A 24,743-nucleotide genomic window follows, 5' to 3' on the forward strand; every position below is an offset into this window, starting at 1 on the left:
TGGGGGAAGGCAATGGTCTCTGGGGGTGGAGCCAGTGCTGGGCACAGGGGCTGCTGGGAGTGGATGTCGACACTGATCCACAGGCCGGCCTGCTGAGGGGAGTTGGGGTGGAGGTGGCAGAGCTCCCTCCCTGAGCCCCATTGCGCAGAGCTGGTCCAAGCTGCCTGGCATCGCCGCTCACCCCCCCCCCAAGGTTCCTCCATGCCCCTCTAGGGCAGAGCCTAGGGGCCACTCCCCAGTTTGAAAACCACTGGGCTACCTGAACACAAGTTTGATTGATGAAGCGAATTGCGTAGATGCAATATACTTAGACTCACATCCGGCATTTAGCTTAATACTGCACAACATTTCAATTAAAAACCTAGCTCTATAGCACATCACGAGCGCACACATTACATGACTTAAGAACCAGCTGACTGACAGATCTCAAAAACGTGGTTGTCATCTACAGTTGGGGAATCATCGAACAGAGGCGATTCTAGTGGGGTTCTGCCTGGACCAGGACTAGATACTATTCAATGTTTTTATCAGTGATCTGGAAGTAAATGTAAAATCGCTACTCATAACGTTTGCCAATGACACAAGGGTTGGCGGAGTGGTAACTACTGCTGAGGACAGGGCAGTCAGTCAGAGTGATCTGGGAAGCTGAGGCCTATTCCAACAAAATGTTTTCCAATACAGCCAAATGCACAATTATACAACTAAGAACAAGGAGTGTCGGCCACAGCCACAGAATGGGTCTCTGTCTCCTGGAAAGCAGGGACTCCAAAGGATTTAGGGGTCATAGTAGACAAGCAACTCAAAAGTAGCTCGCACTGTGATGCTGTAGCAAAAAGGGCTAATGCAATCCTGCAACGTATAAGTGGGAGAGTAGAGAGTAGGTGCAGGGAGACCATTTTACCTCTGTATACAGCATTGTGCGACAATACAGCAATACTGCATCCAGGTCTGGGGTCCACATTTTTAAAAGGATGTTGAAAAATTGGAGAAGGTGCACAAAGGAGACACAAACATTATTTGAGGACTGGAGAAAATGCCAGACAGTGAGAGACTTAAAGAGCTCAGTCTATTTAGTTTATCCAAAAAATCACTGGGCGATGGCTTGATTACAGTATATAACTATCTTCTCTGGTAGAAAACAGCAGGTACTAAGGATTCTTTAATCTAGCAGAGAAAGGCAGAATAAGATCAAGTGGCTGAAAGCTGAAGCCAGGCAAATTCACATTAGAAATTGGGCACAAATTTTTAACAGGGAGGGTGATCAACCATTGGAACAAACTACCAAGGGAAGTGTGGATTCTCCATCTCCTGAGGTTTTCAAATGCAGACTGGTGCCTTTCTGGAAGATGCTTTAGCCAAACACAAATTATCAGCTCAATCCAGGGGTAACTGGGCAATGTGAAATGGCCTGTGATGTACAGGAAGTCAGACAAGATGATCTAATGGTCATAAACTTCTGGCCATAAACTCCATGAACCACCCAAACCACCAGAAAACAGGGCAAACACACTCACACCCCCAAGAATGAGACAGAACCATCTAAACCCACTGGTACCAAGGCAGAGGGTGGGCACCCAAACTCACTAAAACAGAGAGCTGGCTGGGCAGTGCCACATGCTGCCCTCCCGGGCAGTACTATGCCCATCCATGGAGTGCCCCCAGTCAGCACTGCCCCCAGCATGCCCACCCCAGCCAGTCCCTGGGCCAAAAGGGGAGAACATGCAGCTGAAATCTAGCAGGGAAAGGAGACTGAGAAGGGCACAAGGCCTTATCCCTGCACAAAGCATCCAGATTGAACCCTAGGGCAGCCCCCTCCTCAGGGTAGGTTCAGGCCTGCAGCTGATGGGGCTTTTCCTTCACAGGGGTGAGGTGACATTGTCAGTGGCACGCAGGTGTGCCCCATGGGCTGGCTTGGAGCAGCCGAGCCAGGCTCCCCACCAGGCCCAGGGGTCTTGCTGGTGGTTTGCTCTAAGGGGGCTGGGACTCAGCCAGGGCACGAGGTGTTTTTGTGGCGGTTAGTGCAGGCAAAGGCGCGGTTCCCTGGGTTGTGTCTGGGAGGCTCGCTCGGGGGTACTCCCTTCTCGGGAGGAAACCCACAGCGGCGCCCCTGGGTGACGCCTGGTCCGGTTCTTAGCAGGCTCCTGGGGAGCAGCGCCGGGGCTGGGAGGGCAGTGGCGGCTGGGGCGGCAGCCCCCCAGCAGGGAACACCCAGAACCGCCTTTGGAAGCAGCTCATCCCCTCCCGCCGGGTAGGGACTGGGGGCTCCCGGCCTTTTCCAACTTCACACGCCAAGCAGGGCCCGGGCCCAAGAGCTCCCGCATGCCCGGGAGACCGCAGCTCCAGCCTGGAGGGAGACACGCTGGCAAGGGGCCTGCACGTCTGGAGCTGGGCTCAGCTCCCCCTCCCCGTGCCAGGCTGCGCTGCGCGGGGAGGCAGGAGGAGAAACCGGAGACGCTCCCTGGCCGCTCCCCAGGGCACTCCCCCGTCATTATGCAAAGCAGAGCGGCGAGGTGCGCTGGGAGGCTATAAAAGGGGAGCGGCCGGGTCTGGGTGTTTACTCCGCTTAGGCTGAGCCGGTTGCTGCACCGGGCCGGCTGCGCTGCGCTCCCACGCGCCGGGCACCCGGGCTGCGCTCTGCACCGGGCCGGCTGCGCTGCGCTCCCACGCGCCGGGCACCCGGGCTGCGCTCTGCACCGGGCCGGCTGCGCTGCGCTCCCACGCGCCGGGCACCCGGGCTGCGCTCTGCACCGGGCCGGCTGCGCTGCGCTCCCACGCGCCGGGCACCATGCGGCTGGCGGGGGCAGCCTTGATGCTGTGCGCGGCGGCGTGGCTGGGCCCCCGGGCGGGCGGCTTCCCGGCCGGCAGCAAGGAGAGGAAGGTGCAGTTCGCCTCCTGGGACGAGGTGAACGTGATCGCGCACGGGCTGCTGCAGCTGGGCCACGGGCTCAAGGAGCACGTGGACAAGACGAAGGGGCAGCTGCGGGAGCTGGGCGGCCGGCTGAGTGCCCATAACGGCTCGCTGGGGCTGCTGCTGCGCCAGACCCGCGAGGCGCAGGAGCAGGGCGGGCAGCTGCGGGCCGCCGTGCGGGAGCTGCAGGGCAAGGACCAGGAGCTCTTCAGCCTCTCCGAGGCGCTGCGCGAGAAGCTGCAGCAAATGGCCGGGGACAAGGCGGAGATCCAGGGCCGGCTGGAGCTGCTCGAGGGCAAGATCCGGCAGGTGCTGCAGGGGCGGCCCTCGGAGAACCAGAGCGCCACGGAGCTGGGCACGCTGCAGGTGAGTGCGCCCCTGCCCGGGGGTCCCCCGCGCTCCCTTCCCCTGCCCGGGGGTCTCTTTGGAGTGGTGCGTCCGTTCAAGCATCCCCCTCGTCACCCCGGAGGTGCGCACACGTGCCGGGCCGCTCGCCGCTCTCCCAGGGACAGCGGTCTGGGTGAGCCCCCGACCCGGCGAGGCTGGCTGCCGCTCCCTTCTCGCCGACGCCTTGACCTCTCCTGGGGGCTGCTGCCGGGAAGGGGAGGCCCCGGCGGGCTGCGCTGTCAACTGAGCGCTTCATGCGCTACGTGCCGGACGAGCCGCCAGAGGCAGGAAAAACCAAAAGTAGCCTGGGGGATTCCCAGCCTTGATCTCGGAGCTGGGCAAACGTGGGGCAGAGCCGGGCCCGCCCGCCCCCAGAGCGACCCTCGCCCGGCAGCGGGGACAGGGGTTTGCCAGCTCATCGTTTTCTTTGTATTTTAGTCCCTAATGGATGCTCAGAACAGGAGAATCGAGGCGCTTTTGCAGAAGGTCAAACAGCAGCAGTACAAGCTGGACAAGCAGAACCTGCAGATTAAAAGCCTGCAGAGCAAAGTAAGTTCCGCAGGGACTTTTCCTGCATGTTAGTAGCGGGTCAACTAGGGAGCAGAGAAGGACACCAGCAAACGCTGGCCTCAGGCTGGGAGCCTCTTGAGAGCCTAATCTAACTTAATAATTCAGGACCCAGCCCAGGGGCTTCATCGCCATCCTTTGACGGTAGAAGGAATCGTTTAGCTTCACAGGGCTTTAAAAGTGCCAGCTGTGTTGGCACAAAGTTCTGTGTGTGTCTGACCCAGAGGATCAAAGGCTAGAAGTGGGAACCTTTTATCCAAGCCCCCTCACCCTCTGAAATGGGGGAGGGGGTTCAGATAGATTGGACCGCCTAGACCTGAGGTGCTCTGCTCTGCTACCTCTTACTTTGTTTGCAAAATAAACTCTTGGCTGACACGGCTGTACAAAACCACAGGCACGCCGAGCCCCAGACCGGTTGTATAATCTGCCCAGGTGAGGTCAGCCATCGCTCGGGGCTGACCCTGGAGCAGGCAGGCAGTGTCACCACTAACTGCTCTGGGTTGCAGACCAGCTCACTTATGGATCAGTGTTTCAAGTCTGCTCCATAAAAGTCGCTAACTTGTCCATGCTTTTGGAACAGGTCAATCTGTTGATCCCTCTGCATCTTAAGGACAACAAAACTCAGAGTCTAAAGTGGAGGATAGACCTGAAGAAAAGCGTCAGACCCACCAACCAGAGCCAAAACACCAGCGTGGAACCTGCACAGCCCCAGAGTGAGTATCTGTCACCTCCCTCCCACCCTGTGAGCAGAGTCGGCCTGACAGCAGTTCCAGCTACAGCCCAGAAACAAAAGGTTCAATTGTCCTGATTCAGGATGTGAAATTGGCTTTCACGGGAGTTGAGTGGAACTGGAAGGATCTGCTGTGTGGTCAGGGTCTGGCATCCAGGATCTAGCAGGGATCCAAGGATCTAGTTGGGCAGGGATTTAAGGATTTTACAGGAGTCTTTCAGCCTCAGATGGAGAATGCCCATGGGAGGCAGATTAATTCTGCCTGAAGGCATGTAGTTAAATGGATGAAGTGGCTGAATGAGGCTGGCAGGCCAGGGTGGTAGCACTTGGTCATTGGGTTTGTGCAGAGGTATCTTGTTCTATCTGGGGGTTGAAATGCAACTGGGGAGTCTTCCCATATCCTGTATCCCTCGGTGTGGGGGTGGGGTTCATCTGCCACTAGCAAAGGACAGGAAATAGATGGGAAGCTGTGGGTCTATCTACCTGTGTCACTCTGGGGTCTGAGCACCTCACCATCCAACACCCCCATGAACAGGGAAGTACTGAGGCCCTCTCCACTGCACAGAGGGGGAGTGAGGTGCAGGGAGCTGGAGGCTTACCTGGGAAGCCAGTGGCTGAGCAGGGTTTTGAATCCCAGTCCCAGGTTAGTGCCCTGGACTGCTGGACAATTCCCAGCGCGCGCACGTTCATTGGGCCTGTGACCTTTCGAGCAACCTCCTTCAGGCCACACAAAGAGCCTGGCTCTGCTTCCATCACACTGCATGCTCCTGCTGAATTCAGTGGAAGCAGGACCAGGGTGAGTGGCTTAGTGGCTTGTTGGGCCATGCACTGCAGGCTGTTCCCCGGATGGGAGTTCTGTGCAGACTAGGGAAATGACTAGGCTCTCCGGCTGGCTGTGTAAAGGGTCTGATCCAAATAAGAACGATCTAGAAGGCAAGTGGGTTTCCTCTGTGTCAAGCACAGGAGGGTCTCCAGGCAGAAAGGCTGCAGAGGGGGGCTAGTTAGTTAGCATGTGGGAAGACTGAAAGCAGAAAGTGTTATTACCTGGTTGCTGCTGCCCCTGAAAGAGCAAAACACAGAGCCGGGGCTAGGCAGAGAACAAAGAGCATAAGAGACGAATGCAGACAGGGAGAGCCCAAAATATAGCATGCTGCATGTGGGGAACTTCCAGCCAGCTTTCAGTTGAGTTGGGTTAGCCATTGGTCACACTGGGTTCTTGGAACCAAAGTCCTCTATATTAGGACAATGAGGAGCAAACTAGAGCACCACATTCCTAAAAACCTTTCCCAAGTTCCCCTCTGCCCTTGCCTTACATGGCTGGCATGAGACTGGGCAGGGATGGTGTCCCTATCCTCTGTTTGCCAGAAGCTTGGAATGGGTGACGGGATGGATCATTTGATTGACTGTTCTGTTCATACCTGGCATTGGCCACTGTCGGAAGACAGGATGCTGGGCTGGATTGACCTTTGGTCTGACTCAGTACGGCCGTTTGTATGCTCTTATGAGGGCAGCATCTCCCCTAACCCTGTCTCTACGCTGGGGCATACTGACTATTACAGGCTGTGGCAAAGACTGGTCAGCAGGACCAAGAGTGACAGAACCTTGGGTCTCTTTCACTGTGAAGCAGGCCATGCTTATTCTGTCGATGGCAGTGGTGGTTCCACTCAGGACAAGGTTCACCTTTTAGGCCAAACCTTGAGCTCCTCTTCATTTGCCTGATCACTTTTGTTGACTGGAAACTGCAATTAAATTTTCGCCCTGATCAGCAAGGAGAAAGCCTTCTGGCAAGTGCTGGCCCCAGTGTCCTCCCTGGGCTGTTGGTTCCCTGCATTCCTAGCAGCCATCACTCCGAAGGTTGGTTCCCAGAACTGCTCCCTGTGTATAGAGAGCCCGTCCCCCAAGTGCTGCACTGGGGGTCGTGTGGGCAATGAGCCCCCTAAGCAACTTCAGAATGGCCCTTTTATTTACATCCAGTGAACACAAGTTAACAGACTCCGCATGGCACTCGGTCAAGTGTGCAAAAGTTGAAAGTTTGAAACAACCTCGAGAGCAAGAGGTTTAATCACTTGCAGAAGACGGATCATGTCTTCAGGCGCTGCGTACGCTCTCCTCCCTGGCAGCTCGCCAAGTAGGCAAAAGTTAAACCCTAGTCTCCCAACAGTGCTGGGATTCCAAAATAATTTGGTTGGGGAAGGCGGGGTGGGGAAAGCAAAGCAAACAGTTCCTACTGGGAGTAAAAGAAACACTTGAACAACTGAGCCTGGAATGCAATCCTATGTTCCAGGAACAGTGTTTACTCTCCGCTTGACGCGTTCCATAAATACATGGCCATCCAAGGAGTAATTCTGCTGGGCTTTGTTGTTTTAACGTTCCTTTATGGGTTTATTTTTTTTAAATAAACACTTCACTCTTCATTTTTACGAGCCTGTGGGCTCAGGCTCTTCCACTGGGGATTTAAAGCTTCACAACTAACAACACTAAAAACTGAAGTCAGAACTACTATTTCTAAAGCAAAATGAGCTGAGGTTATGGAGCCAGCTGCACCTCACTCAGTTAGGAATGTAGCTGCTGCAGTAGGGGACCAAAGCAGCAGCTGAGCAGAGTGGTATATCTGGCAAAGCCCAGCAAGAAGGTAACTGTTCAACAGGAGCTGCTCAAAGATTCTTGGCCCCAGCAAACAACAATCTCTCTGGGGCAGCGTGGTGTGATCTGCCTGACTTATGGATTGGCAAGAGATCCAGGCATCATTTCTGCAGATAGTTAGGTCAGATTAGAGAAGGAAGCAGTGAGTAGTCCTGAGAAAATGCGGCATGTGATTTCTTCTGGCCCCTGGGTCTATGCCCTAGACTGGGAAGCAAGCCCACCCTGCCGTAATTCCTGCTGACTCACCTGTGTTTGGCCCTGTGTGAGACACGCATCCACCACTCTGCTGGTCAGAAGCTTTAGGATGACTGTCACATTGCAGAGCAATGTGAGTCAGTCAGTGCCTGCATCCAGCCCCATGACAAACTAAAGTAATGGATAAGACTAAGAACCCCAGCCCCTTCCTCAGCCCTCTCTCCAGATCCTGTTTGCTTGGCCCAGCAGAGTGAGTTGGGGCAGGATCTGGGATGAAGGTTAGATGAGTGAGTTTTGTAGTTTGGTGCTATTTGTCACAACCCTGACATGACTAAACGGCCCCTCTGGTAGCAGGGTGACCAGACAGGAAGTATGAAAAAACCAGGACGGGGGTGGGGGGAAATAGGAGCCTATATAGGAAAAAGACCCAAAAATCGGGACTGTCCCTATAAAATCAGGACATCTGGTCACCCCATCTGGTAGCTCGCTCCTAAACTGGCCTGGTTCAGCCTAGTCTTGTCTATGAATGACTTGGTGGGGCCCGGCACTGATGGCCGAGCCCCACTGCTGATGCTAATCCAAGAGGCCAGTGCATGACGGCCGCCTGTTCGAACCCTGGCGTCTGTGCGGGCTTGCGTGGGGAGCAGTTACCCTGCTGCGCCTCCTTGGTGAATGGTGATTTCAGCTGCCAACCCACCACCTCGCCTCTGCTCGGGGCATCTGGTTTCATGGTGTTATGGGGGAGGGAGGAGTAACCTGCCCAAAGAGTCAACTAGGTGAAAGTTCAGACCTTAGCAAGAAAATAGCTATTATGGCAGTCGGGTGCGACCCACGCGGGTTGGGGGAGGGGGGAGCATGGCTGATCAGAAAGGCAGCACGGTGATTGGCTGGAAGGAAATTGGGTGAAAGTTAACAGTCCTTTCTAACCATCCCTCCCCCTTCCCCAGAGCAGGCTTGCTTCATTGTTTTGGGAAGAAACCCCTCCCCCAGCACGTTCCCAGGCTGGGCTAACCTTTCCCCTACTTCAGACTCAGATGCTGATGTCAGAGCAGGGGGGCGGGTGCAAGGAGGCTGCAGGGAGCCCTTGTCCCAGCAGAGCGGTATTTAAAGCCTGGACAGGGGTTTCCATCCCTGTAGCATCTTGGTGTCACTTGCTTTATATTAAAAACAACAACCCCACAGTGTGACCCCACTGGGTGGGGTGCTCGGTGGAGGTTGGGAGGGGCTCTTTTGTCTGCTGGCCTGGGCACATGGAGAGTGGCTGGCACCAAGTGCTGCTCCTTGCGCTTCCCATTGGGCCTGCTGCCCAGACACTAAGGTGGGAGAGGCCTTAGCAATACTCTTTGTAGCATTCAGCTTGAGCTCTGACAGCAAGAGCCATGGGCTCAGGGCCAGCACAGGGAGCAAATGGACACTCGGGGGGGGGGGGGTGCAAGTATGATGCAAGACATACTGTACATTGCTTTACAGTAAAACCCCTCCAGGCCTGGGAGCTCAGTGCTGAGAACGAAGTTCCTGCGCTCCCCAGTGGAGGAACAAGGCAAAGGAAGTGGGGGAAAGTTCATGTTTACACTCGCATCCCTGCAGTTCCTCTTGAACTCGTGCTTATGGCAGCTGCACAAGAATCCAAGCTCCAGTTCGCCAAACCCAAAGGAGGGGGCTGTCTTCATTTAGACATATTTTTTTTGTCCCTGCAGCTCAAGGGAACAAAGACAATATGTTTCAAAGCTGAATGCAAAGGGCACTGTCCCAGCTTCCCCCAGGCAGCTACGTTAGGAACAGACCTCGCTTTGTTTGGGGAGGTGCTAGGAAAGGGGCTCTTGCCACCTGTTGTAGGCAGACAAAGAGCTGTTTGATTTTGTGGCTGTTCCTTGATGCTCTGCAAAGCTGGGTAAAGTCCCTGCATGTCCTGACACCTTCCTGTCCTTTCGACTCAGGTTTTATAACTGGATTCTTCTTGGGCCTGTTGATTGCTCCCAATGGACTTTTACCAGTTCTGTTGAAATGGTGATTTGCTGGCAGTTACAGTAAAGCCGAGGCCAAAGTCCAGGCATCTGGGGAGAGGAGGAGCAGAACTTCTCTTTGCTTTACAATTAGTCTTGCTGTTGCTTTGCAGGGAACAGTCAGAGCCTCTGGCCAGTGGCCTTAGTGGCAGCTGTGGGTTGGTGACTTCCCACGGGCCCTGGCAGGGCAGCCCTCTGTGTCTGAGCCAATCCTGGCCTGCAGCTGGGAGTCCCACCAGGGTTGTGCCTGGTCCCACGCTTCCCCCTATTCATTGCTTATGGGGGCATTGGTCTTATGAGGGGCTCTGGGCAAAAGGGTCACCGTATGCTCATGGTCTCTTCTCTGCACCTCCTGTTGTGTCAGTCAGCAAGCCATGCACCAGGCCATCCGGCAGCACGTCTTCCTAATGCTGTGCGTAGCTGGCATGACTACAGTCCCATCTGAGAGCTAGATGGAACTTGCAAGCAGTTTGTGCATTAGTGGTAGTCTGGGTGAGTTAGAACAATATTCTGCAGCTATTGCCCTCTGCAAGGGTGGGGTGGGGGGGAAAGGAGCATTACCCCTTCCTACCATCTGCCCTCATCGGAGATAATGTCCGGAAGCCGCACCATGCCGCTACCTGTTTGCCCCTGGTGTGCAGACTCTGCATAGCTCATGTGACCTGTCTCACCAGCTCCTCCTCCTGGCTTACACACTTGGCCCCGTTCTCTGGTTGGCTGTAGCTGTCTATTTACCCGGGCTCTTTGAGTCCTGTAGTAACTTCTGTACAAAATGAAACAAGCCCAAGGGCCTGGAGATAAATGCCTTGGAAAATTTTAGGGCTTTATTTTTTATTACTTCTTTGTATTGCCGTAGTACCTAAAAGCCCTAATCATGGACCAGACCCCATTGTGCTAGGTGCTGTACAAACAATCTCTAGCTGTAGCATTCAAAGTGGTGATTAAGCTGGGCTCATTTGTAGAAGTGTGTAGCTGCTAGGATTGTGGTGTGAACAAAACTGTTTGAGAGCAGCATGCTGAGACAGCTTCTTCTAAATTGCCCCCCTGTCTTTTTGCAGAGCTCCCGCTGGACTGCCAGCAGCTCTTCCTGGCAGGGGAGAGAAGAAGTGGTGTGTTTCAGATCCAGCCCTTTGGATCTCAGCCTTTCAAAGTCTACTGTGACATGACTGCTGGTAAGTGAGGGGAGCACCTGGGCCATTCTGAGTTCTGCAAACTGTTCTTGGAAATAACAGAACTGAAATAACTGAACAATCTCTTCCACCCGCAGAAGGTGGCTGGACGGTGATTCAGAGGCGTCTGGATGGCTCCATGGACTTCGACCAGCTTTGGGAAGCCTACAGGAATGGCTTTGGAGACCTTAGTGGTAAGCAGATGATGGAAGACTTTTATTCTTTTTATTCTAGCTTTTCCAGATCGGCAAGCAAATTCCATGCCCACGCTACCCCGCCCTCCCAGAGATGGACCAAAGATCTTCACCCAGCAGAACACCCAGGTGGACGAGTGGGCACAGCTGGCTGAGAAGGGATTGAGGAAGTTGGGCCAAAATTGGAGGACTGGGCCAAAAGAAATCTGAGGTTCAACAAGGAAAGTGCAGAGTCCTGCACTTAGGACGGAAGAATCCAATGCACAGCTACAGACTAGGGACCGAATGGCTAGTTCTGCAGAATGGCTAGTTCTGCAGAAAAGGACCTAGGGGTTACAGTGGACGAGAAGCTGGATATGAGTCAGTGTGCCCTTGTTGCCAAGAAGGCCAATGGCATTTTGGGATGTATAAGTAGGGGCATTGCCAGCACATCGAGGGATGTGATCGTTCCCCTCTATTCGACATTGATGAGGCCTCATCTGGAGTACTGTCCAGTTTTGGACCCCACACTACAAGAAGGATGTGGAAAAATTGGAAAGAGTCCAGCGGAGGGCAACAAAAATGATTAGGGGACTGGAACACATGAGTTAGAGGAGAGGCTGAGGGAACTGGGATTGTTTAGTCTACAGAAGAGAAGAATGAGGGGGGATTTGATAGCTGCTTTCAACTACCTGAAAGGGGGTTCCAAAGAGGATGGATCTAGACTGTTCTCAGTGGTAGCAGATGACAGAACAAGGAGTAATGGTCTCAAGTTGCAGTGGGGGAGATTTAGGTTGGATATTAGGAAAAACTTTTTCACTAGGAGGGTGGTGAAACACTGGAATGGGTTACCTAGGGAGGTGGTGGAATCTCCTTCCTTAGAAGTTTTTAAGGTCAGGCTTGACAAAGCCCTGGCTGGGATGATTTAATTGGGGATTGGTCCTGCTTTGAGCAGGGGGTTGGACTAGATGACCTCCTGAGGTGCCTTCCAACCCTGATATTCTATGATTCTGTGAAGTTCACCACACAAGGGTGCATGCACCCACTGACCTCCCTAGGCACATTGTGCACACCAGAGAATCTGGAGTGATCCTAGCACTGCATGCTAACATCTTCCTTGATTTGCATAGCGCTTGTGTGTGATGCCAACTCATGCAAAGTTCCTTGTTTCAGGTGATTTCTGGTTGGGCCTGGAGAAAATATACCACATTGTCCAAGAGGGAAGGTACAATCTTTCAATTGAGCTGCAAGACTGGGAAGGAAACTCTCAGCTTATTCAGTTCCTGTTCAGCCTGGGTGGAGAGAACACCGCCTACACACTCAGTCTCCTTGGACCTGTGTCAGGAGAGCTGGAAAATGCTCTTGGGGACTTCAGACAGCTGCCCTTCTCCACTCGAGATCAGGACAACGATTTCAAAGCTGACACTAACTGTGCCAAGCACCTGTCAGGTTAGTACTGGCAAAGGCAAGGTGCTATGTTCCTAAGCAAGAGTCTGTTGTGGGGGGGATAGCTCAGTGGTTTGAGCAGTGGCCTGTTAAAGTCAGGGTTGTGAGTTCAATCCTTGAGGGGGCCATTTAGGGATCTGGGGCCAAAAAAGGAGGGGGGGGGACAGTACTTGGTCTGGCCCTGCTTTGAGCAGGGGGTTGGACTAGATGACCTCCTGAGGTCCCTTCCAACCCTGATATTCTATGATTCTTTCTCTTGGTGGGTAGGTCTTCCTCCATCTGCCCCAAGCTGCTTGAAGCCTAGCTCTCCTTTTCCAGTGTAAGACCTTCCTTGTTTCCACACAATGCGAACTGAACTCTGCTTTCGACAGCTTGGGGCAGATGGCACTGGTGAAAAACAGCCGTTTGGGTATTTTGACTCTGACCTTGTCGCCTGCTTCGCCCTCCTCCTTCTCCACGGGGATGGGACCATGAGATCCACAGAGGGAGCTGTGCGAGCGACTCTAATCAAACCTGAAATCAGGTGACGTTCTCATGGTTCCAGGTTCTGTTATAAAGTCATAACTTGGCCCAGCTTGTTCCCCGTGACTCAAACTATCCAAGCAAAGGAGGAGGCCAGTTCATGGACTTAACACGCGAATTCACCTATGTCTGAATGTTTGGCTTGTTTGAACTGTAACCTGAATACAGATGAAACAGACGACCCGTGTGAACCAAAACGGTGGCATTTCCCACAAGGCTAGCTCTGCTAGCAGTGTAACGCACCTACCCTATCCATCCAGGAGTCTGCTCCTGTCTCCTGGGGCCACCCATGGCTCTCAGCTGCTCTAACAGTTCAGCTTTTTCACCTCCTAGTGGCCAGAGATTGCACACATGGGGCGTGGGCTCTCAGATGGGAGTGGAATAGTCTTGAGCCACAGCAGTGAATGGGGACGTCTGGTGTCATTTCTGAGTGCACGTGCACACAGGGCCAGCTCTAGGCACCAGCAAAACAAACAGGTGCTTGGCGCAGCACATTTCTAGGAGCAGCATTCCGGCCCCAGCCATGCCGCCCCTAGAAACGTGCCCCCGCCTGCTCCCCTGAGTGCACCGCTTCTCCCCCCTCCCTCCCAGGCTTGTCGTGCGCGAAATAGCCGTTTCGCACGGCAAGTCGGGGAGGGAGGAGAAGCCGAGCGGCGGTACGCTCAGAGGAGGCGGCGGTGGTGGAGCGGAGGTGAGCTGGGACGGGGAGCCCCCCCCACCCCGGTTACTTCCTACACTCCCACCCCAACCCTCGCTCACCTCCGTTCCGCCTGTTCCCCTGAACGCGCTGCCTCTCCCTCGCCTGAGAGGGAGGGGGGAGAAGCGGAGCTGCGGCATGTTCAGGGGAGCGGGCGGAGCGGAGGTGAGCTAGGGCAGGGGGTTGTGGGAGGGGAGGGAATGCGGCACGCCCAGGGGAGGAGGCAGGGCCAGGGATTTGGGGAAGGGGCGGAGCCAGGGGCGGGTGGGCACAAAAGAAAAGCTGGGGCGGCCAAACATTTTTTTGCTTGGGGCTGCAAAAATCCTAGGATCGGCCCTGCCTGCACACACGCCGCCCCCCCCCCCCCACCTCCATGCTGGGTGACACTGGGCAAGTTGCTGCAATTCAGCCTCCATTCCCTAACTGCAAAACAGAACTAATAATGTGTCCTGTTGCATCAATGGATCTGCCCTACCACCTAGGGCTCCGTATGACCGGTATGGGGCTATAAAGTATTTGCATTAATCTGGCCTCTTTGATAGCCATGCAGGCCTAGCTGCCTGCATGGCTTGATCTCCTTCAGACCTGGAAGTAGTGTTGGAGTTCCCTGGAGCATGGGACCCTTTGAAACACCTGTCATGTACACACTTCAGGTCGTTTAACTTTCCAAAGCTCAGCGGGGGCAGACTGCTTCGAAGGGAGCGTGAAGCAATAGCTCTGAATCTGGGGTGATTTTCTTATCCTGTTATGGGACTTTTCAGCTGTGAGAATTCCCATTGGCTGAAATCTGCCTCTTCCTTTCTTCCTTCGTTCTAGGAGGCTGGTGGTTCAGCACCTGTGGCCATGCTAACCTCAACGGAAAGTACTTCCGCTCCATCCCCCGCCAGAGGCATGAGCGGAAACAGGGCATCTTCTGGAAGACATGGAAAGGGAGGTATTACCCACTGAAATCTACCACCCTGAAAATCCAACCCACAGAGCTGGAAACAATCCTAACCTAGCTGCCACTTGAAAGACTAAAAGGAGTGCAGATTTGCAGCTCTGTAACTTGGTGTTTACAGAAACCAGAAATGCAACCCTCAGTGACAGTTCAGAGAGGAACCTTTCCTCACATTAGCAGCTCTTTAGCTGGCAGAGTCTAGCCTGGAGCAAAGCAGCAACAGGCTCTTCCTGTAGGTATAACCACTTAGTGTTACCGGGGTCCAATGAACTCAAAGGATGGGAGCTCCCAGAATGGGCGAGTAGCCCTGAACAGGGAGAAGGGTTACTGTGGCATGCACAAGCTGGGGGAGCAGTCACAGACCAGTGCTGCTGCTGTCCAAGTCAATGATGTACAAAGCTTTGTCCTAAGTCTTAGTTGATCAGTTACCTTTGCTGTTAAAGCCACTGTGTTTTCAAGGGGCTCGCTTGGTCCCAGCACTGAAGGTGGAGAGAGGTGAGGTGAATAGGGTCCTCTTATAACCTAGATAGAACAGCTGCACCCTGGGCCCATGTGCCACCTTACTCCTCTCCTCTCACAGGGATTCCCAACTGGAGGAGGTTCACAAAGCCCCCATGAGCCAAGAGGCTGCTGATACTGTCAGGCTTTTCTTCTAGGATAGCTCCCTGCTGGGTTCTGAGGTTTGGAGCCGTGGTCAAGTGCTGCTGCCAAAAATCCATCCCATTCCCCCCAGAACAGCTGACTAGAGACCCTCCTCTTCTGCCCCACCTCCAGCCATGGCAGGTCAGTTACACGCAGCAGCAAATATAACTCATGTCTGACAGCTTGTTTCTCATGACCTCTGCCCAGCTGCCCCCCTCTCTCCTCAGTTACTTAAACCCCATTTGACTGTTTTCCTCCAAGGGGAAGGTTCTGGGGGCCCCTCTTGAGGAGCGGGGACTGAGGCCCATCTAGCTTTCTTCATCCTCAAAGATTACATGCAACTCCTCCTTCCTGGCCTCTCCACCTGGGAAGAACAGTTTCAGGATTTCACCCAGTAATTCCTCCAATTGCCTGTTACCAGGAGACCAGACTAATCATAGATGTCTGTTTTGGCTCTCTGAATCCTGAGCGTCAGAGAGAGCCTACCAGTGCTGCTCCAGTCAGCTAGAACAGCCCCTAGAGTGGCATGAGGGACAGTCTGCCCTTGGGCATGGGCCCAACCCTGCCTCTCCACCCTGAATTCCCAGCGAGGGCTGTGCATCTCTTCCTTCACGTTATCCTGGAGGTTTAGTTTCTTGAAAGATTCCAAAATCCCAGTGTGGACTAGACCCTGTCCCCTGGCTGTGACCTGAAATTGAAACACTCTCTCTGAAAGGTGAGGTCCAGTAGGGTTCCCCCAAGATGCTGGGAGCAGCATCAATTGCACATGGTGTCTGCCCCTAAATACTGCACAGATTATTCTGATATCTTCAGCAACTGGATTTGAGGATTTCCCAGAGTATCTTAGAGGCGGGGAGCAGGTGTGCTGGAGTGCATCTGATCTTTGGGGAGACCCTGGGTAAAGTGGTGATCACTGAAAAACTGTTACAGGCCAAGTTTCCCTCTTGGGTGTTCCCAAGTATCCTGCCCTATTTGAGTCATATTGACTGACTTGCTAGAGCTCTTAGCTGCTGAATACTGTAAATAATCATTTGTAGAATGCTGGATCTTTTTAATGAATTTGCTGTTTAATTTGCTTCTGTATTTAAATGCAGCATTAATAACAGTGTGGTCTAATTTATAAATGTTGGGTTTGAAAAAAATGAGTAGTTTCTGTCTGTTTTCAGCTCTTAACCTTTTTATACTAAAATCTGACTTTCTGCAGATGTTGTCGTTTAATAAAATCCACCAACCTGATCAATCTCGCACATGTGTTCAGAGTTCTGCTCTAGGACTACTAAGGAGGTGGGGGAGGCCACCTGGTGCACTGCTATGTAAGGGACTCACCTCTTGGTCCCAACTATGCTAGGTCAGTTCTGGTGTTCACATGTTAAAGGATGTCTGGCAAAACTGGGGAGGGCTCAGAAAATCTACAAGAATGACAAGGTCTGGAAAACAGGCCTTACAGTAAAACTAAGGAAGCTCAATGTGTTTAGCTTATTGGAGAGAACATGAAGTGCCAATGCAATCCCCCATAATCACCTATGCAGGGAGGAGATCTCTCATATCAGAGGGCTGTTTCTTCTAGCAGGCAATGGAAAAATAAGATCAAATGGCCAGAAGCTGAAGCTAGACAAATTGAAATGGTCAAACTTGAACGTTGCTTCCAGTGGAGCACCTTTTCAAGAGCTGTGTTGGATTCTCCGTCACTTGGTGTCTCAGGCATCCAATCTCTAGTTAAAAGGATAAACTCTCTTAAGTCAACAAATGCTTGGACTCTGCACCGGAATTGCTGCGTGAAGTTCTCTACTAGCCTGGAAGTGCTCATACAAACCATGCAATGTATCCACGCCCCCTTGTGTTCTGAAATAATACGTTGGTGGATAGATATGGGGGGGGAATGGTGTTGGTTTCATTCAAAACTAAATTAGTCCCAGGGTGTGTGAAGACGTTGGAGACCCTCTGTGCTATGTTCACTGAAGTAAGATGCTCCTACGAATAAAGAGCAGTGAAATGGCTGCACCCTTATCTGTTCATTTCTGGATTTTCATTCTGTGGCAGTTGGAATAAATCTTCCAGCTTTACTCTCCAATGATATTCAATCTTTATTTCCAGCACCAGCCAGAAATCGTTCCTGTTGTGAGCTACTGCCTGGCACGGGACCTAATGTGCAGAAACTGGCTTTCTGCAAGACTCCAGCCAAAAGAGCAAAGCTAGCAGACAGTCCAACCTTTCACAAAAGACTAGCACTGGGACGCTTGCAAGCTAGCTAAAAGAGCTGACCCTGACCAGCTGGAGAACTATCCCTGCTGTTCTCACTTATTCCTTGGTCCTGATCTACCCTATGGTGCAATTCCACTTCTCGCTGTGAGGGATGAGACCCCCCCCCCCCCAAGGCAGAGACCAATCACAAATTAAGTACGTTACTGGGCCTTCCCAGCCAGGTGCAGATCTTTCTCTGGGAAATTCCACTATTGTGACATACATTAACAAGGAAGGGGAAGTACCTGGACTCTTAACTGGAATTCCTTCTGAATCTCTCCTCATCTATTTTCCAATGCACACTTTGAATTCTGATTTTAGTTTGATCTTCAAGTCCAAATGAAAGATGAGGGCTCCCTCTGGTGATGAGAGAAGTGACACTGCTTGCAGTGCTACTGAGGAAAGGGCCGTTTCAAATATTCCTGATATTCCAAATATTCACAACCATGGATATGAAATGCCCCCTTCCCAGGAAACAGGCCAGCACCAAGTTGGTATCTGATGCTGTGGCCTTATAAAAATTAATTTAAGAAAGCATTTATGTAGCAGCTTCCATCTAAGGACTGCAGCGCAAGTCGTGCAGCACAAGAGTTCTGAATTCTAGTGAGCAGCTCCCCAGTGGGGCACAAAGCTCTGCAGCCTTGCTGGAAAGAGTTGCTTGTTTTCTCACCCCCCCCCCCACCTGTGAACAAACTACTCTTCCCTTAGAATAGGTTCTCTGCCTTGGATAGAGAAGTGTTTATCTGACTGACAGCTATGCTTCAAAACCCCACAAGAATTTAAAAGTGGTAACAGAATCTAGGTCCAGGCTTTAAAATGAGTAATAGGGTGTAGCTGAAAATCAGTTCTCCTTCACTCACCTGCCATGAGTTGGTTCAGGTGCCTACATATCCCCTGGTTGTAGAGCAGTGCATGGGCTGTTCTATGCTAGAGAGGTGGAGCATGTCACAAGGGGAGGTGACCATACAGCGTCCTCAGGGACAGAAGCCTCAATGAGTCCTGAGGGGTGCAGTGAGAGGTGGGTAGATGGGAGTGATGTGGGGCTAATAATACAAACTGTGCAGGCCAAGAACTCTGTGGCCCTCAGAGTCAAGGCTGTCTGGAGTCAATAGGCTGGCCTGGAGGCAGTGGTCACAGACAGATCAAGTGTGACACTGGCGTGGTGAATCACTCATGTTTTAAGCCCCTCCAGAGCAGTATCGCCCACTGCAGAGGTTTCCATATACTAGTTCAAACTAGGCTTCCAGACACTAGGAAAACAAAGAAAGGGCTTTAGGCTTAAATAAATGGCATTTAAACTGATTCAGGGTCTTCTTTCTAGTACAGCTAACAGACAGGATCTTCTGCCGAAGGGGGCCCCATAAGATTTTGGCCTACCAGGGCCCAGTGATGGGTCATGATGGGTGACTTCTGGTAAGCTCTAAGCATGCATATAAGAACTTTCAACTACCTGAAAGGGGGTTCCAAAGAGGATGGATCTAGACTGTTCTCAGTGGTAGCAGATGACAGAAGAAGGAGTAATGGTCTCAAGTTGCAGTGGGGGAGGTTTAGTTTGGAGATTAGGAAAAACTTTTTCACTGGGAGGGTGGTGAAGCACTGGAATGGGTTATCGAGGGAGGTGGTGGAATCTCCATCCTTAGAGATTTTTAAGGCCTGACTTGACAAAGCCCAGGCTGGGATGATTTAGTTGGTTTTGGTCCTGCTTTGAGCAGGGGCTTGGACTAGATGACCTCCTGAGGTCTCTTCCAACCCGGATCTTCAATGGTTCTATTGTTTTTATGTTTCCTTTGCAATGCTTTTACCTTAGGACTCAATGTGCTTGCTCAGACAGAGCTGGGAGGTACCTTGTACCTGCTGGCAATACACTGTTCATTGCCTTTGGAGAGAGAGCAAAGCGCAGGTGCTACCTTTAGGCATGCTGGCTTGCTGGGGGTATCACAGTGTAAGGCAGGAAGCTGGGCAGCCTTAAAACACTGATCAGAAGGGAGAGAGAGACACACAGGTCTCCACCCAAGAGAAATAACAGCTGGGGGCCAGAAACCTTAGGTAGGTGCCCTTGAGGCTCCACAGAGAGCGAAATACAGGTGCAGTTACCCTGAAACTATGACAGGAACTAAACTGCTAGATCCATCCTCAAAAATCATGTTTGAGGGCAGGAGGTTTCTTCTCCCAGTTTAGACAGGATCTGAGAGGGAAGAAGTGCTGTTAGGGGCTATGTTTGCTTGGTCCTTGGGGAGGGGAGGCAGATGTACAGCAAATGGGTGAATTCATCATTGTGGTTCCTTATTTCCCTCTTAAATGGTACCCCACTTGTGTCTCAATCCAGCTGACTACTTTTACATCTCCCATTAACAAAACGCCTCCTCACGTTGCAGCTTCTGAGTCCCTGGGATGGAGGTGCCAGACACTTCCTCCCATTGGCTTCACCTTCACACCAAACAGTCATTTGTTGTTTACGGAACTGTCGCTTCCTTCACACGGCAGCCCTTCCCCGGGGCTAGTGCTGACACAGGTTGTACGGAGGTCCACAGTGAGAAGATTAACAAGCAGGTGGTGATATTCCTGGCTAGCAAGCCTGACTTTAGGATTTTTGAGTCCCCATCAGAGTTGTTCTTGGAAGTTGGCATTTCCTCAATACCTGTTCTTCACCCACAGCAAATCCCCCCGGTCTCTTCTCTCTTGTTTCCTTCCACCCTGCACTGGCAATGGTTAAGAAAAAGCTTGCAGGACACTGGGCAAAGAACACACACAGCTGCAGACCCTACATCCCCACAATAAAATTGTGAGCTACCTGTGAATCCAGGTGTTAGTCTGTATCTGCAAAAAGAGCAGGAGTACTTGATTCAATGGCTGGGTTATTAGACATATTGAATCTATTTCCCCATGTTAAGTACCCTCACACCTTCTTGTCAACTGTCTAAATGGGCCATCTTGATTGTCACTACAAAAGCTTTTTTCTCCTGCTGACAATAGCTCATCTTAATTAGGGTCTTACTCCACCTTTTCATGTTATCTGTATGTATATATATACACATACATCTTACTATATGTTCCATTCTATGCATCCGATGAAGTGAGCTGTAGCCCACGAAAGCTTATGCTCAAATAAATGTGTTAGTCTCTAAGGTGCCACAAGTCCTCCTGTTCTTTCTGTGAATCCAGAACTCCCTGAGCTGTAGAGCAGCCCAGATCCTGTGCTGTTCTGTGGCTGTTTTACACGACGCCAGTGATGCAATATGTCCCCAAAGCCAGCATGGTCAGCCACAGGAAAACCACTCAAGTGTAGCCCCGAGCAGTGGCAGAGCCACTGGGCCGATGGGGCCTGTGTCCAGGGGCCCCGGCCAACCGCAGGGCTCTGGAAAAAGTCTGCCGCCAGCAGCAGAAGCCTGGAGCCCTGGCCGCCGGGTGGGTGGGCAGGGGAAGCCCTCCGCGGCAGCAACACCGGGGGGGACATGTTGTGGGAAGCCCCCATGCCCCAACCCCGCCTCTGGCAGAAGTCACAGGATGGGGGAAACCCCCCTCCAGCTTCCTCCCCCCCCCAACCCCAGCAGAAGTGCGGGGGGGGGGGCAGGGCGAGAGAAGCCCCAGTGCCCCAACCCTGGTCCCCCACAGAAGCACGGGGAATGGTGAGGGGAGCCCAGGAGCTGGACCCCTGCTGCAGCCCTGGGACTGGAGGAGCTCTCGTGCCCTGCTATGGACCTGGGGCTGTGGCATGGGGACAGAGCGTCTCTGGTCCTGGGGGCTGCGGGGGGGGGGAACCAAATGGAGGGGACCCTGGGTGGAACAGGGGCAATATCCCTGAGGAAAGGGCAGAAAGGGGTGGGGCTGTGGGCAGGGCCACAGGCAGAAGAGGCCGAACCAGGGCAGGGCCGCAGTTGGAACAGGTGGGGAGGGGGCCCCATTTGCTCTGGCCCAGGGCCCCATGAAACTTTAATCTGTCTCTGGCCCTGAGAACATGTAGCCAGAGCAAAGGCTCTGTGGCCAGGATACCTCTACACTCTGCTGATCCCTGGTTGCCATGTGATCTCTTTGAAGACATTGGCAGCTGGCACAAATCAAAGTAACCTTCAGACAGCTCTAACTTACACCAAGGAACCAGCCTCGATCACAACCCCCTTTGTATCCCCCGCTCCAGAGCTGTGTTGCCTGCTCCTCAGCTGCAGCTGACTATGTGGTCCATTACCTTTGTGCACCACTTACTGGTTTTCCAAGAGCAGAATCAGGTCATGTACACAGCTGGACAAAGCGTGCACCACTTACTGGTTTTCCAAGAGCAGAGTAGTGTCCATCTTGACAGCAAAGCATTTATTCAAGGAGCCATCCCCACCTATCTGTGTGAAGCAGCAATGGCTGCTCTCCTTCCTGGAACTCCTGTGAGACTGCTCCTCTGACCACATCTGAGGAGATCTCTGCAGGAAGGAGAAGGGATTCCTGAAGGAGGGTAACTCACTGGAACGGAGAGAGCCTTGTTGAAGTGTAAGAGGGAGGCAAAAGCCATACGTCCCCCTCCCTAAGCACCACGCCTCTTTGTACATCACTCCTCCTTGATCAGATGGTGACATGCTCCGTGGCACCATTGGTGGGCTGTGTTCTATGCTGTTGGCCAATCACCAAATACTGAGGCTTGTATTCCCACGTTCTCTGCCTAAGGCCCCCCAGCTTATCAATTACTAAAGTCAAAGGGTCATCAGGAAAATATTATTCTGGAAAAAGGCAGCATGTGTTCTCTGAGAAGAAGACAATCCCTGGAGTACATCTATATTGTTAATGCTGAGTCCCTCCTATTATCTTTCTCTTCCATTTCCTGGGCTCCCCTCCCATGACCTTCATGGCCATCTTTCTGCACAGGAGTGACTGCATCATGTTAGCAGCAGCATCTCTCCCAGAAAAGAAGAACTCCCTGCCATGAGTCATCCTCAGACGGCTCTTCCTCTACAGATACCCGACCTCTTCTGCACCATCCTGTGACTGAGCCACATCCTCTATGCTCATTAGGGACCCCAGTCCATGGCTGCTTAGTTTTCCCAGTCAAAGCATGGACAATAGCCTGGTACTACCTGTCACGGAGTTCACTCACTGCTAGGGCACCTCCTGGCTGCTCTGGGGATTAGTTCCTTCCAGGTCCTATGCCCCCTTCTGTCACTCGTTCATGTGCACTGCCACCCATCTCTCTCTCTCTCTCTGTGACTCAGGGTGCTCTCTCTTCGTGACTTGGCCCTCTGGCCAGGAGACTGTGTGCTTTCCCCTTCTGGGGGTTATCAAAGTCTCTCCATCCAAAATGGCAGTCTTCTTCCTGACTGTCTAGACTGTGTCACTTCCCCAGTGGCTGGTAGGGAAATCTGGGCCTGTCTCTTCTCCAGGTTCCAGCTCAGGGACCCTCTAATCAGCAGCCAAGGTCTGCAGTGATGCCATTTCACTGAGCCTTTTCCCACCCTTCTGGATAAACCCTTCCCTAGGGCCCGGGTTCCCTGGGGGTTTCTGCTCTCACACTGGGTTTCCTTCCTCCCCTCTTTAACATCCTAAGAGTGGATGCAGGCTCCCTCACTGCAGCCTTTTCTGCTTCCAACTTCCTGGCTTTATACCAGCCATAGAATCATAGAATCATAGAATATCAGGGTTGGAAGGGACCTCAGGAGGTCATCTAGTCCAACCCCCTGCTCAAAGCAGGACCAATCCCCAATTAAATCATCCCAACCAGGGCTTTGTCAAGCCTGATCTTAAAAACTTCTAAGGAAGGAGATTCTACCACCTCCCTAGGTAACGCATTCCAGTGTTTCACCACCCTCCTAGTGAAAAAGTTTTTCCTAATATCCAACCTAAACCTCCCCCACTGCAACTTGAGACCATTACTCCTTGTCCTGTCATCTTCTACCACTGAGAATAGTCTAGAACCATCCTCTTTGGAACCACCTCTCAGGTAGTTGAAAGCAGCTATCAAATCCCCCCTCATTCTTCTCTTCTGCAGACTAAACAATCCCAGTTCCCTCAGCCTCTCCTAATAAGTCATGTGTACCATACCCCTAATCATTTTTGTTGCCCTTCGCTGGACTCTCTCCAATTTATCCACATCCTTCTTGTAGTGTGGGGCCCAAAACTGGACACAGTACTCCAGATGAGGCCTCACCAGTGTCGAATAGAGGGGAACGATCACGTCCCTCGATCTGCTCGCTATGCCCCTACTTATACATCCCAAAATGCCATTGGCCTTCTTGGCAACAAGGGCACACTGCTGACTCATATCCAGCTTCTCGTCCACTGTCACCCCTAGGTCCTTTTCTGCAGAACTGCTGCCTAGCCATTCGGTCCCTAGTCTGTAGCTGTGCATTGGGTTCTTCCGTCCTAAGTGCAGGACCCTGCACTTATCCTTATTGAACCTCATCAGGTTCATGCCTGTTCCTTCTCAGCTGGGGTTACTTAGGCCACCTAACTCCCCTCAGGTGTGGCCTATCCATTTAATTGGCCCCTTCTCAGCCTCCTTAACACTTCCCTAGGCTAGTGTGGGGTGAACACCCCAGCACACTACCATGCAGTAGACTGCTGTACGCTGCCACTGGCACAAGTGTCCAGGGAATAGAGGTTAGCAGAGTGGGAAAATGTGAGGGGTAGGAAACTGTAGAAGATAAGAGAAAACATGTTCAGCCACACCATCAGGGGCTCATTCACCTGCACATCTACCAATGTGATCTCTGCCATCATGCGCCAGCAATGCCCCTCTGCCATGTACATTGGCCAAACTGGACAGTCTCTACGCAAAACAATAAATGGACACAAATCTGACATCAGGAATTGTAACATTCAAAAAACAATAGGAGAGCACTTCAGTCTCCCTGGACACTCAATAACAGACTTAAAAGTGGACATTCTTCAACAAAAAGAAAAACTTCAAAAACAGCCTTCAACAAGAAACTGCAGAACTGGAATTAATTTGCAAACTTGACACCATCAAATTAGGCCTGAATAAAGACTGGGAATGGCTGGGTCACTACAAAAAATAATTTTTCCTCTGTTGATACTCACACTTTCTTGTCAACTGTTGAGAATGGGCCACATCTACAATGATTGAATTGGCCTCATTAGCACTACAAAAAGTAATTTCCCCGCTATATTCACCCCTTCTGGTCAACTGTTGGAAATGGGCCACATCCACCCTAATTGAATTGTCCTCTTTAGCCCTGACCCTTGCACTTGGTAAGGAAACTCCCATCTTTTCATGTGCTGTGTATTTATACCTGGCTACTGTATTTTTCACTCCATGCATCTGATGAAGTGGGTTTTAGCCCACGAAAGCGTATGCCCAAATAAATGTGTAAGTCTCTAAGATGCCACAAGGACTCCCCATTGTTTCAGCCTCACTGAAGCTATCAAAATGCATCCTGTCTGATTTTGCAGAGCTCTCTGGGAAGCAAAGGGACCTGTGGATAGATGTACAGTAGACCCCATGTCTACAAGATTAGGAAGGCATCAGACAGGGCACCTGGGC

General features: G+C 52.1%; 1 protein-coding gene across 2 annotated transcripts; it reads left to right on the forward strand.

Annotated features, from left to right (window-relative positions):
• Positions 1 to 2,771: 2,771 nt before the first annotated feature.
• On the forward strand, positions 2,772 to 16,962 carry ANGPTL4 (angiopoietin like 4). Of its 2 annotated transcripts, XR_012636283.1 has the most exons (8): positions 2,772 to 3,274; positions 3,734 to 3,844; positions 4,443 to 4,575; positions 10,492 to 10,605; positions 10,701 to 10,796; positions 11,949 to 12,224; positions 14,257 to 15,163; positions 16,227 to 16,961. XR_012636283.1 is itself a non-coding variant. In XM_074939451.1 (7 exons), exons 1-7 carry the CDS (start codon positions 2,786 to 2,788, stop codon positions 14,439 to 14,441), a joined length of 1,404 nt encoding a protein of 467 aa, XP_074795552.1. In that variant the 5' UTR covers positions 2,772 to 2,785; the 3' UTR covers positions 14,442 to 16,962. The 2 variants fall into 2 exon arrangements, 1 of the variants encoding a protein (XP_074795552.1); XM_074939451.1 differs by having other exon boundaries at positions 14,257 to 16,962.
• The last annotated feature ends 7,781 nt before the right edge of the window (positions 16,963 to 24,743 follow it).

The sequence above is a fragment of the Natator depressus genome, chromosome 25, assembly GCF_965152275.1.
Source record: "Natator depressus isolate rNatDep1 chromosome 25, rNatDep2.hap1, whole genome shotgun sequence".
Classification (NCBI taxonomy): domain Eukaryota; kingdom Metazoa; phylum Chordata; order Testudines; family Cheloniidae; genus Natator; species Natator depressus.

What these genes read in the sequence shown, in the direction of transcription:
- ANGPTL4 (XM_074939451.1), top strand. Translation starts at nt 2,786, where the DNA reads ATGCGGCTGGCGGGGGCAGCCTTGATGCTGTGCGCGGCGGCGTGGCTG. An exon ending in CTACTGTGACATGACTGCTG is followed by an intron (nt 10,606 to 10,700) that starts GTAAGTGAGGGG and finishes TTCCACCCGCAG; the next exon opens with AAGGTGGCTGGACGGTGATT. An exon ending in TGGCTTTGGAGACCTTAGTG is followed by an intron (nt 10,797 to 11,948) that starts GTAAGCAGATGA and finishes TCCTTGTTTCAG; the next exon opens with GTGATTTCTGGTTGGGCCTG.